This window comes from Perognathus longimembris, chromosome 16 (assembly GCF_023159225.1).
Source record: "Perognathus longimembris pacificus isolate PPM17 chromosome 16, ASM2315922v1, whole genome shotgun sequence".
Taxonomy (NCBI): Eukaryota; Metazoa; Chordata; class Mammalia; order Rodentia; family Heteromyidae; genus Perognathus; species Perognathus longimembris.
The window spans coordinates 9,843,731-9,857,158 of NC_063176.1; the positions used below are offsets into that span (position 1 = coordinate 9,843,731).

Genomic DNA, 13,428 nt, shown 5'->3' on the forward strand with positions numbered 1-13,428 from the left:
GAGCATTTATCACGTTAATTGCTTTTTGTAAGTTGACCTATTCATATATATCAGGAACAAATTGCACTTGATCTTCTTGAGTGGTCATTTTATGCTGCTAGGTTTGCTGGTATTTTTCTAATGAGGAAATATGCACCTATGTTTATCAGGATGGTGATCTATGCTTAAGTCTTTCCTGTGGTTTCTTTATTTGGCATTTCATTTAGAGAGGTAATATGTTTGGAAGTATTCCATCTTCTTCAGTTTTTATGAAGAGTTTGAGAATTGGTATATAGTCTTTAAATGTTTTATTGAATTTACAAGAGACGCCATCTGGTCTTAGGCTTTCCATTGTTGTGAAGTTTTTGATGATTGATTCAGTCTCTGTGTTAGTCTACTCAGACCCTCTGCTTCATCATTTAGTCCTGAGCATGTTATGACTAGTATTGGAAAGCATGATGGTGTAACTATATTGCTTATTTTTCTATATTTCTCATTTGCAATTTTTAATTAAATAAAAACAACCAACAGCAAAATAGCAATGGTACATTATTCTCAATAAGTGTTGCCTGAGGTAAGATTTAAAAGACGAATGTAATATTATTTAGTAATCATTAAGATCATTATCTGCTAAAATACATATGCAATCTCAAAGAAGCACGTAATTTCAGATGCATGCGAGATTTCCAGGGTTTCTAATGAGTTTCAAGGATCATCTTATCCCAGAAAGACTACTTCTTTGCTTTAAAGAAGTTGTTGTTTTCTGTTTTGCTTCAGAAAATATATGGTTTTTTTTTGTTTATTTGTTTCCACTCTTGCACATTTTTTGGCATATCCTGTTGACATTACCAGTGTAGAGAATTTCCTGGAAAATAGTTTATTTATTGATTTATTTTTGTTGAGATACCTTTGTATACCTGCTAGGTCATGTGTTAAACCCAGAACAAGTAACAGAATTAAGAACATTCTGAATTCATAACAAATTGCTCTGTGTGTGTGTGTGTGTGTGTGTGTGTGTGTGTGTGTGTGTGTGTGTTAAGGATGGAAAGCATACAAGTTTGTGAGTAGGACTGCTTTCTTTCTTTTTTTTTTTTTCTTTCTTTTGCCATTTCTGGGGCTTGAACTCAAGGCCTGAGTACTGTCCCTAGCTTTGTTTCTGCTAAAGGTTGGCACTCTACCACTAGACCATATTCCCAGCCAGGACTACTTTCTTTTTAATTTTTTTAAATTAGTAAATTTATTTATTGTCAAAATGATGTACCGAGGAGTTACAGTTTCATATATAAGGCTGTGAGTACATTTCTTATCAAACTTGTTACCTCCTCCCTCATGTTTTCCCTACCTTCCCCCTACCCAATATCCACCGCGGCCCCGAGTTGTACAGTTGGTTTATAGTATATTGTCTTCTAAGTATTGCTGTTAGGTTGGTTTGCCTTTCACCCCTCCTCTTTCCATTTTGATAATTTCCCTTCCCTTCGTTAGTTATGATAAACATATATACAATACCCAGGGTACCAAAATCAGTTACAGTGACATCAGATGTAAAACCATGGGGAAGAAAGACAAAAGAAAAACGCAAAATTTCACATGGCATGTTGAAAATAAGAACAACAATGATAAACCACTTATTTCCATAACTTGGAATTCATTTCGTGCATATACACAGTGGAATTCTATGCCACTCAGAAAGAATGACACTGTCCCATTTGTAAGTAAATGGAAGGGCTTGGAAAAAAATCATACTAAGTCAAGTGAATCAGACTCAAAGAAGCATGGACTCTCTAATTTCCCTCATTGGTCATAATTAATACATGTCTAGGATAGTCCTAGCAGAAGATCACAATAGCTTAATAGCTATGTTACATATGAACACATATGATGATGCTAAGTGAAAAGGACTACTTTCTTTAAAAGTCCAATGATGTGAATTTTTGGCCAGACTTTGAACTACCTGGGAAACATAACTTTTGGTCAAAAGGAAAATTAGGTTTTGAAACTGGTGTTAATTGGCAATCGAGGTGTTTCATTATGATGTTGAATTGTTAGCAGTTGTTCTTTGGTTACCATGAAGACACCAGGTAGAAGGAAACACAGCCATGTATACACTTCGTCATCTCAGTCCCTCTGCCAGTTGGGTTCAAAATAGGAGTCCTGCTGCAAAACACTTAAGCACTGCCTAGAAATTGTGTCTGTGTTGGCTGTTTATACAACTTTATTTCTGGACTAGAGGCATATTTCGTAATGAATGGGTTTGGGGACGATTACTTTCAAACTGCAGGTGTTGTATTTTTCTATTTTGCCATTTTCTGTGTTTGAATGAAACCCAAGACCTTATTGGGAGAATGGTTTCTTCTTTGTAACCTACAACATAAAGCAAACCACAGGAAATAGATAAGTTATAGCTACAGAGATAATTCTTTTGGATGAAGGAATGGGAAATATGATGTTCTGTCTCTATGCGTGATGTACCACCTACTGCTGATTTTCTAAAGGAAAATAAAAAAAAAAACACCTGAGGGCCATAGGCAATGAAGTCCCACTGTTTATACTCCTGCCTGTAAACAGTATAAAGAAGGTTCTCTCCACATAAAACATATCCCAGCACCTGTAGTATGTCTACTTTGATATTGTCCTCATTCTGACATTTGACTAGCTAAAAAAGAAAGAAAGAAAGAAAGAAAGGAAGGAAGGAAGGAAGGAAGGAAGGAAGGAAGGAAGGAAGGAAGGAAGGAAGGAAGGAAGGAAAGAAGGAAAAAGAAAAAAAAAGAAATGACAAGTAAAAGTAAAAATGTGTTTGCTAAGTGAATCCTTACCCCCTGGGCAGTAAATTCTGCACCCTCCAATCTTTACTCTCTGCTGTTGTCAGCATCTAGTTTTATGGTGATGTGTACAAAAAAAATTCGCTTTCTGTGGGTGATGTGACAAACTGTTGGGATAAATTACTTGTCACCAGCCAAATAACTTAATTATATGGTCATAGTCTTATTGAGGCCATAGTATTGATTTCAAGAAGCAATCATGGCTTTATTTGTTGTCCTTCAAAGAACAAAAAAACATACCACACATTTTCCTTTTGCCTTGCAAAGACTCAGCTAGGGTTTTGCAGAAAAAAAGAATGCTTTTACGACAGCCTGTCACAGGGGAGGCTGGCACAATAGTGAACTCATGCACACTGCTGCTCCTTGCTTGCTGGGAAACATGTACATCTGGACTTCTGACAGCTCTTTAGGCTCACTAGAGACCTGTGTTATTCTGTTCATCCTCTTGTAGGCCATGGTAGAGACAGTTAACAATCTCCTTCAGCCACAAGCGCTGAATGCTTGGAAAGACTTGACTACAAGTGATCAACTCCGTGCAGCTACCATGTTGCTGGACACTGTGGAGGAGAGTGCTTTCGTGCTGGCTGATAACCTTTTGAAGACTGACATTGTCAGAGAGAACACAGACAATATCCGTAAGTAGCTATTGTAGAACAGAGGTGCAGACATCCTTGAAAAGTTTATCCGGTGCTTCAAATACAGTGATGTTTTGTTTCAACTGAGTTAAAGTGATTCCCTTTCTCCAATTATGAAGATATCACCTTTAGGCTTAACAGGATAAAAAATAATCATGTATGTGTGAGGGACATATATGATTTATATGGGACATCCCACTATTTGATATGTTACTCTGAGATCATTTACAGTGAGGTTATTTTGTTTTTAGAATCTTCATGCAAGCATGTATTTATGTCTGTTTTAGATCATTAAATATTTTAGCATCCCAGTGCAAGGATTATAGGTATGTTCAGGGAATTTGAATTATAACAATCAGTCATTTAAATGGAAATGACAAAACAGTGTTTGATAATTTTTTCATTATTTTGCTTATAAATGGTATAAATCTGTTTTTATTTTGGTTTAGAATGGAACCAATAGTGCTACTTGAGGGAGTTTGATAGAGTTCTTTTCAGATTTATTACATTTGCAATCAAATCAAAAGTGAGATGATGGTGAAGGTCCAGATTACAAAAGGATTTTTATTCAACTCATAAAATACTTTGGAAATTAACATTAAAATTAACATGACAATTAATGTTACAGTTACATTACATTTAGCATAATGACAAAAGATAAGGATTTGGACTTACAATTTAGACTTTATTATTGATGCATTTATATGACATGACTTGTAAGCTTTCGTTTGTTTCATTTATTCATTTATTTATTTAATTTATTATTTGTATGATGGTGGTAGCCCATGCAAATGATACATAGAGAGACATCTGTTCTACTGAGCTACATCCCAAGCCAGTTGTGCTATATCAAAAAGTTAAAAAAATATGGATTGTGTGCTAATAATTTAGTTTACTTGAACCAAATCTCCAACATTTTGAGTTGAGATATATGTCAGTGATTTGCGAAGTAGTTCTATCATAATTTTGGCATATTTCTCCATGAACACTGATATCTCTTTGCTATGAAAAGAATTGGAAGTTGCAAGGCTGAGTACAGAAGGAAACTTAGAAGACCTGAAATTTCCAGAAAACCTGGGCCATGGAAGCACCATCCAGCTTTCTGCAAATACACTGAAACAAAATGGACGGAATGGTAAGATGAAATTTATTTTAATGTTTGATGGCACTGACCTTTGCATCAATTCAGTTCTTCATGGTTTGCAGTCCTAGATCCACCTAATATGAGTTCTGCCTCCTACATTCTGTTTGCATCACTGTCTCTCTCCTCCTTTTCTTTGTCTTCATATCTACTTTTCCATCAATGGTGCATTGATATTTATTCAACAACATTTTCTCTCTGTCAGACTGGGAAAATACAATTCTGTGGATGTTCAGTTGTCAGCAACTTGAATTTTAAAGAAATTAAGGAAGCTATAACACCAAAACCCAAATGGACCAATTTTCTTTTCCCCCAAAAAGAGTTAGCTGACAATGACTTTGCAGATTTATCTTATAAGCATTTTCATGTTTTTTGTTTTTTGTTTTTTTTTTTGCCAGTCCTGGGGCTTGGACTCAGGGCCTGAGCACTGTCTCTGGCTTCTTTTTGCTCAAAGCTAGCACTCTGCCACTTAAGCTACAGCGCCACTTCTGGCCATTTTTTGTATATATGGTGCTGGGGAATCAAACCCAGGACCTCATGTATACGAGGCAGGCACTCTTGCCATTAGGCCATATCCCCAGCCCTTCATGTATGTTTTACTTGTAATTTATAAACACTTAAAAGCTGTGCCTTTCTTTCCTTTATTCAATATCTTGTTTGAAGAGTGTCAGTGGTTTACAAAGCATAAGGAAAAGTTAAATGCAAGGAGATACTAGTAAGGGATAGGATAGATAGATAGGTAGATAGATAGATAGATAGATAGATAGATAGATAGATAGATAGATAGATAGATAGAGATTTAGCACTAGATTGAATTCATTAAAGAACATTAAGCTTCAGTAATCACTAACATCATAAATTTAGTTTGTCCAAGATTCACAGTGTTAAAAGTTTGAAAACATAATCTTTCTCCAAGGGCCCCCGAGTTCTTTCGATGCTAAGAAGATGAGCTCAGGGCAATGTCAACTCAATTCGAAGTTGCTGTCTCAAATTGTTGGATGAGTAGTCTTAAATAAAGACCATCCTGCTAAACATTATCAGGAAAAATAAATTGCACTTTTTTCTTCTATCAGAATAATAGGCTTTGTAAACACTAACAGTCTTGTAGGACTGAACTGAAAAGTCATTATTTCGTTTCTCACTGGACTAAGGAAACATTGGGGGAAGCAGTAATCACAAACAGGTTGCTGTGTCACTCACTCACTGATTTCTCGGCCTCTGGTCCTGTCGCGGGAAAGTACTGCTGCTAGGAAAGGGTCCTTCCTAAAACAGAGGCCTGACCAGGGCATGAGTCACCTCCAGCGACTCAGAAAGATATCCTATGACGTGGTCCGCTTGCTGCGTCCTGGGCTCTCCCTCACCTCTTTCTGCAGCATGTTTTCTGTGATCCAAGCCAATGAGCTTAATTCTCTTCCTTATGAACACCATGCGTCTTCTGACATCACAAAATTTTCATTCTCTTTTCTTTCTCCTTGAAGCGCAACTTCTGTGTGTTTTTTTTTGCATGTTACCTCTAACAGTTACTTCTTGAAATATATTCTACTCTTCAGCAGGAGGGACTGTCTCTTTATCTCTGAGACCGACTTCTCTTTCGCAGTTCTTCTTTTTTCTTATTAGCCATTTTTACACCAATCCTTTTTCAGAGTATTCACTTGCCAAAAATTGATGTGAATTAATAGCTCCTTATGAGCCAACTAAAAGAAAAACCAATAATATCAATAAGAAAAATATATGAGCATCATTAAGTTTAATCTCCTCCCAAATCAACATTTTTAACACTGATTGTGGAGGGAAAGAACTAAAATGAACCCTCTGTTGTAACAGATTAAATATTTAACTATTTCTACTACTTAGAGCTATTTTAATGTATATAGAGTAGTAAGAAATCCCTCTTCCTTATGCTCCATAATCTCTTTGGTGGATTACTGAGAATATGTATGCCTATGAATATCAGACATGTACATATATCTATTTATGCACATATGTGTGTATATATACATACATATTCTACTCATGTAGAACAGTCACCATGTGTTTAACTTTAGAATTTCTAAGTATTATTCCAAATAGTTGGAATGATTTCTGATTGCTCCCAAATCCTTATCAATATTTTATTGACCCATCTTTAATTTCACAGACACCAGTGGAGGTTAAATGCTATGTTTTTCATGCTTATTTCTTTAAGTACTACTGAATTGATTGCTTTCCATATATTTAATGACCCTTTCATTTACCTTTTTCCAGTACCTATACCTTTACAATTCTGAAATATTAATGACTTTAAATTTTTTACTTAGCATAATTACTTTATACATTCATGAGTCCCAGTTTTATAATGTCTCCCTAGTTTATGGTTTGCTTATTTTTTTTTAAAGATTTTTTGTTGGTGGTGGTGGGGGTTAAATTCTGTTGTTTAGAAACAGATCATACTGTGTAGCCCTGACTAATAACTCTCAGTAGTTCTGACTCAACTTCTTTGGTGTTGGGTTAAAATCTACACACTCATATATATCTTTTTGTTTGTGTTGCTTTCTATCCACATTTATTTCTGGGAATCAAATCCTGGGCCTGTGAATGCTAGGAAATTACATAATACTGAGTTATATACACCTAACATTTGACTTTTGAGTTTTGATAGTATGAAGTTTACTACTAAATGTATAACTCTGCATTTGATGTTTAAGGCTATGGTTCATTATTTAACAAGTTAGAGCATAGACTGAGATAGGAACATAGCTTTTGGTTAAAAAATACTTAAATGTACTTATTTGAGCAAATTTGATGCTCCTTTCCTGGCCAATGACTTGGCAGTTGGGCTTCCTGAAAAGAAATACTTGATTTTTTTGTGTGAGTGAATATGTGTTACATAGCTTTGATTGCCATCTAATTGGAACTACTAATTTGAGTAGACCGTACAAATTAACCACAACATTTTCTCACCTTATGATCCATATTTGCATTCACTTTAGGAGAGATCAGAGTAGCCTTTGTCTTATATAACAACTTGGGTCCTTATTTGTCCACGGAGAATGCCAGTATGAAGTTGGGAATGGAAGCGATGTCCACAAATCATTCTGTCATCGTCAATTCCCCTGTTATTACAGCAGCAATAAACAAAGAGTTCAGTAATAAAGTTTATTTGGCTGATCCTGTGGTGTTTACGGTTAAACATATCAAGGTAAGAAAATAGCATGTAAAGTTTAATTGTCCACATTATCTATACCCATTACAATATGAATATTAAGTGTGTGAACTTTATTTTGTGCTGAAATATAGCAAGTCATTATCTATAAATTGTAGTGTATTTTCTTATATATATGTAGATTCATGTTGTTTTGTGTGAAAAACAGATAAAAAGTATGTATCTGCATGAGAATATGAAGTTAGTCATGCTTAAATAGTTACATTTTACTTTATGCATCACCTATTGTCAAATTGGATACCATATATATATACATACATATATATACAATACAAATTCTTATTTTAAAAAAATAGCTGGTGTTGGTAGATCACTCCTATAATCTCAGCAACTAAGAAGCATAATATTCTGAGGGTAAAGATTTGAAGCAAGCCTAGGCACAAAAGTCTTTGAGACTTTTTTATTTAATTAACAAGCAGTAAGCTGGAAGTGAAGGAGTAGCTCTAGTGATACATATAATACTTGCCTTGAGTGAAAAATCCAAGGAAGAGTTTAAGCCCCAGTACTGGCAAAAGAATTAACAGTATATTAAATAGAACCTTGACAATGTTTCATATGTGATATTACAAATCATTATAACTGCTTGAAATGATATTTTTGCATACTTACAAAGATTATTGTAGCAAATTAAACAAAGGCCACCTTTTCAAACATTGATTCTTTCTAACAATTCATTTTGTTTATGTTGAAATATAAATTAGCTGATATGATTCAGAAACTCTCCTTCCATATGAATAATTTTAAAACCCAAGAAAGTCACTTCTAAACAGATAGAACAAATAGCACATATTCAATTTTGAATGGAATTGATGAAGTCTCCTTAATATGAAAAGATTCATAGATACCGCGAGAAGAATTGGAGCAGAGTTAAAGGTTGGATTATGTGTAAATAAAATGCTTTCCTAAGTTACATGATCATAAACTAGTTATTGCTTTTATTGATTTTTTTTATCACTGTAGCAGTCAGAAGAAAATTTCAACCCTAACTGTTCATTTTGGAGCTATTCCAAGCGTACAATGACAGGCTATTGGTCCACACAAGGCTGTCGACTCTTGACAACAAATAAGACACATACTACATGTTCCTGTAATCACCTAACCAATTTTGCAGTACTCATGGCACATGTGGAAGTTAAGGTAAGATATATGCTGTGCAATAAAAATATGTTAGCGTGTAATCAGATCTGTAACTGTAGATAGCCTTAACTCTGTAAGCCAGTCTCACCTCAATATTTTCCTCCATTCACATTAATACTACCCAGAGCCTCTTCAGCATTCTAAGCCATATCCCATTGGATGAATCAAAGAATAGGTTCTTTGTGTGCCTATTTTGAATATAGTCATGAGGTTGAAGTTTGCTTCGATTTTTCCTTGCCTCCCTGATTTCATTATTCATTTGTAAATGTCAGACTCTAAACTCAGGAAGAGTATTGATAAGACTCTGGGTCGAAAAGCCTATTGGGTTAGGCTAAGAAGCTGAGATTGAGTAGAATGAAGATGAAAGATCTGTGTGTATGATTAGATACTGCCAAACTGACTCTTGAAAACACAATAATAAATACAATGTACAGAGTATGGTAATAAAAAGGGCTTGTCAAAATAACACAGTAGAATGAACTCCTCCAACTGAAGAAAACTATTCTAAGAAAAAGCCAAGTGATGATAAGTTTCTAGTTGTCAGATTCTTTCTGGTGTGATGTACTTTTATACTGAGGACAGTTGAAAGATGGAGACTCTAGGTTTGCAATGGAAGAACAGATTGACTGGGTTTTAGGATACCAAGCCACACAGAAGACCTGTGAAGGGTAGAGATTCAGTGTAATCCCTGCCTAGAATCCTTAGGCAGGGAAGTGTCAGAGACTTCTGAACCTTTTTTTGTTTTCTGAGATATTTCACAAATAACCAATAATGTTAATACCATGCAACAATAGGTCAGGAACCAAGCTGACCAAGTTCCACATGTTGAGTCAAACTGATAATTCTAGTTGGTGGAAAGCTAAAAAAAATTAATTATGTGACATAAATTAGGCTATTTGCTAAGTTTTCAAACTATATGAAAAATACATTATAAATGGTCAAAAAGAAGATAAAATTACCTTTAAAGTCTTAAATTATAGCTTTATTGAACATTCTTTCTTTAAGATTTTCTTTTTTTTGGCCAGTCCTGGGCTTGGACTCAGGGCCTGAGCACTGACTCCCCCTGGCTTCTTTTTGCTCAAGGCTAGCACTCTGCCACTTGAGCCACAGCGCCACTTCTGGCCATTTTCTGTATATGTGGTGCTGGGGAATTGAACCCAGGGCCTCATGTATATGAGGCAAGCACTCTTGCCACTAGGCCATATCCCCAGCCCCTATTGAACATTCTTAATAAATTATGTATAATTTCACTTAGACATTACTTGAAATTACTTTTAAATAATTAGTCCTACACAATTTATACAAGATTACCTGTCTTTACAACTATTGGTGTTTTCTTTCAGGGTAAAATCCTTGTAGCATCAATATTTTCATAGCATTTTTCATTAGAATACCTCTGCTACTCTCATTTGATTTACTTTGAGTACTAGAAAGAAAATGAGTACTTGAATACTAGAGTGACTTTCTCACTTATTGGACTTTATTCCTAACTGAAAATTTTCATATCAATTATGTTATTTTGCTGCTCAAATGTAACAAGTGATAAGTGATATGTTAAAGGCAGTTGTTTTTGTAAGTGGAATAAAATATGAAAACGAATGTATTTGTAACAGTACTGTTCAGTTCAACACATCCTTGTTAATATGTGAAGTTTATATTTTTTCTTAGATGAGGCAGAAACAAGGCTCTATTACAATAAGTTGGGGAATGACTGAAGTTTACAGGGTAATGTGCCAAAACCTTATGCATGAAGTCAAGACAGTTTCTTAGGTTAGAGGTAATACATTATACTATGGTGATGCTTCATAGATTAATAGATGAAGGAATTTTCCCAAGAAAGCTGTGACAGACATTTCAGTTCTTAACAGTATGAGTAAAAGCATGAAGAAGTTCTATATTGCAGTATAGAGAGCATGGTATAGAGTTTAGAAAAAACTTCACCAGCCACACAAGGCTTTTTAGTAATGACAGATGATGACAAGAAGAATTCAGTAGGTCTATGCCCAGGAAGGGCTTCATACAGAAATTCTAATGAGCTTTAAGATCCACAGGCTCAGCAAGAATTCAGAATGGATGCTCACATATCATGCCTGCAATACATCTAAATAATTAACATTAATAAAGATGCCAGTTTTTAGAATTCACAGAGATTAGCACCTGATCCTGGCAATGTGGGTGATTCTACACCAGCTACTAGTCAACAGTTCACAGTACTCTGCCAAAAACTGGTTCTTTCTATTCCTACTGTAAATATAGTTCATAGAGTTGAACTTTGCTTAGATCTCTTCTAGTTTCTCTGATTTTATTATTCATTGGTAAATGCTAGACTCTAAACTAAGCAAGGTTAGATAAGATGCCAGGTCCTGGTAAATGTTTTCTTTCCAGGATCTCAGAGCATACCTATGGTGAAAGTATATACTTGCTATTTATGATATTGGCTTATTTTGTATTTGACAAAGAAAATTGCTACCTCTATTTGGTCAATAGCTGTGGAAACTATCAGACTGCCTATAATTCCACAGAGGAAATCTTAGATAAAAACTAGAGCTGTCATAGTTGGCATGAAGATGATTTATATTTAGTATGTACATACAACATAAAAATATGAAAGGATTATTACCTTATTCACAGAGTTTGATAAATGAGTGATCAATAGGGAATTATATACTTTGGAATTCTCATCTTCCTTTTGTCATTAAAAGCGAAAAGGAATACTAACATTCAATACATTTTACAAAATGAAAATATGGCAAAGCTTCATCTACCTTATGAGACAAATAATTTCATTCAAGATTTTCTTTGAGTGAAGTTTTTCTTTTTTTTTTTCAAATCTGAATTAGACAATTTGTATTCTAAAACACACATACACCAATCTGTACCAATTAAATACAATAAAGTTGAAAAGGGGATATAAATTACAGGTTTTTCTTTTTTAAAAACAGACAATAGTAAAATAACTACAGTCAGTTCACTATACACAGGAAATCATGAACAGCAGCTTTTCAATAAAGTCTCCAATATATCTGACTAATTTACGGATGCAAAGAACTTGAGGTACATACAGCAGGCTGTGCACAAAGAAATGGTACAGGTTACCGGGATAGCACTCATCGTAAAAGTTAAAATAACTTAGTTGTTTCGGCACAGTTCAAAGTGTGATCTTCAAAACGCTACAAATCTTATTTTGACAATGCATCACAAATTGATCTAGCTGAGCAAGACAAGCTCCATTGATAAATGATAGATTTAAATCTGAAATCTGTTGATTAGGCTTTAGGATCCGCCATTTCAGCCATCCTAGGGAATAAACTCAGAAAAATGGATCAAATTTGAGACAACAAAATATCATATTTGCTTTGCTCAATTTATTTCTTAACAACCATTCTCTAATCCATTATATAAGAATCAGGACTGTGACCAGTATATTGGGTCAACAAGAGATGAAATAAATGGAAATCAATATATTCCTTTATCCATCAGTCACACTCTATGTGTGTCTTGGGTTTCTTGTATAACAATCTCTTGTGATTACCTGTGTCAGTCTCATTTTGATCCCACAACAGGAATTTGGCATTTCGATGATAAAAAAAAAAACAAACAGAAATGAAGGAGCACAATCAGCACGAGAAATATAAAAAGAAATATATTAACAAAACTTACATGAGACTACTGTCTAAAATAGAACACTAATTTATTCATACACAATGAGAAATATAGCAGCCAGTTGGAACAAATATATTTATATCTGCTGGTTGTTACTTTCTAATTTTACAGAAAAACCAGTAGAAGAAACAAAATTATATTGGAGAATTTTACTTGACAACTTAGCAAAGAGAGTTAGAAGACTTAGGTGAATTATCTTGATAGCTATTGACCCAGTTGCAACCCTCCTTATTTCAAGGCCCTTCCAACCCTGAATTGTATCTATCTATCTATCTATCTATCTATCTATCTATCTATCTATCTATCTATCTATCTGTCTGTCTCAATATATCATCTATCAATATATCAATCATTTCCTGCCATTTCTCAATAAGCTATCATCTTCCTCTAGTTAGCATCTATTTTATTATCTCTGTTTTTCAGTCAGTATTTTCTTCATTCTTTTATCTATATCTCTGAGCACCTAATTTAAGATATTCATCATAAATGCATGGCATAATACATAGGAGATCTCTGCAAATGTAGCATTTTTTATTTGTCACATATAATATTGGATTTCAGTCCTTCTGATATAAAATACTTGCTCACAAAGCCCCATTATTTTTTTTTTTCTGTTTTGAAAAACAATCATGGAAAAGTTGGATTAAAATTCAAAGACTCCTTATCCCAGTAAAAATAATTTCAAACACTGGCTTACTTTAGCAGCTTTTGCACTCTTCTCCAACCAATTACTCCATTTGCTCACATGACTCGAGCCTGTGTTCTATTCAGAACTGAACAGGACATTTTTTCCCACTCTGGAGGACAGACACAAAGCAAGCTTCCTCATTTACTTCAACCCTTGTACCTTGT

General features: G+C 34.5%; 1 protein-coding gene across 5 annotated transcripts in view; it reads left to right on the plus strand.

Moving 5' to 3' along the window:
- Window positions 1-13,428, plus strand: part of Adgrl3 (adhesion G protein-coupled receptor L3) — a 648,664-nt gene that overhangs the window by 546,524 nt on the left and 88,712 nt on the right. For all 5 annotated transcript variants that reach the window (XM_048363857.1, XM_048363853.1, XM_048363854.1 and 2 more), the window contains 4 exons: window positions 3,250-3,433; window positions 4,446-4,568; window positions 7,544-7,752; window positions 8,737-8,913. In XM_048363857.1, coding sequence (XP_048219814.1) covers window positions 3,250-3,433; window positions 4,446-4,568; window positions 7,544-7,752; window positions 8,737-8,913 — 693 coding nt within the window. The remainder of the gene's footprint in view (window positions 1-3,249; window positions 3,434-4,445; window positions 4,569-7,543; window positions 7,753-8,736; window positions 8,914-13,428) is intronic.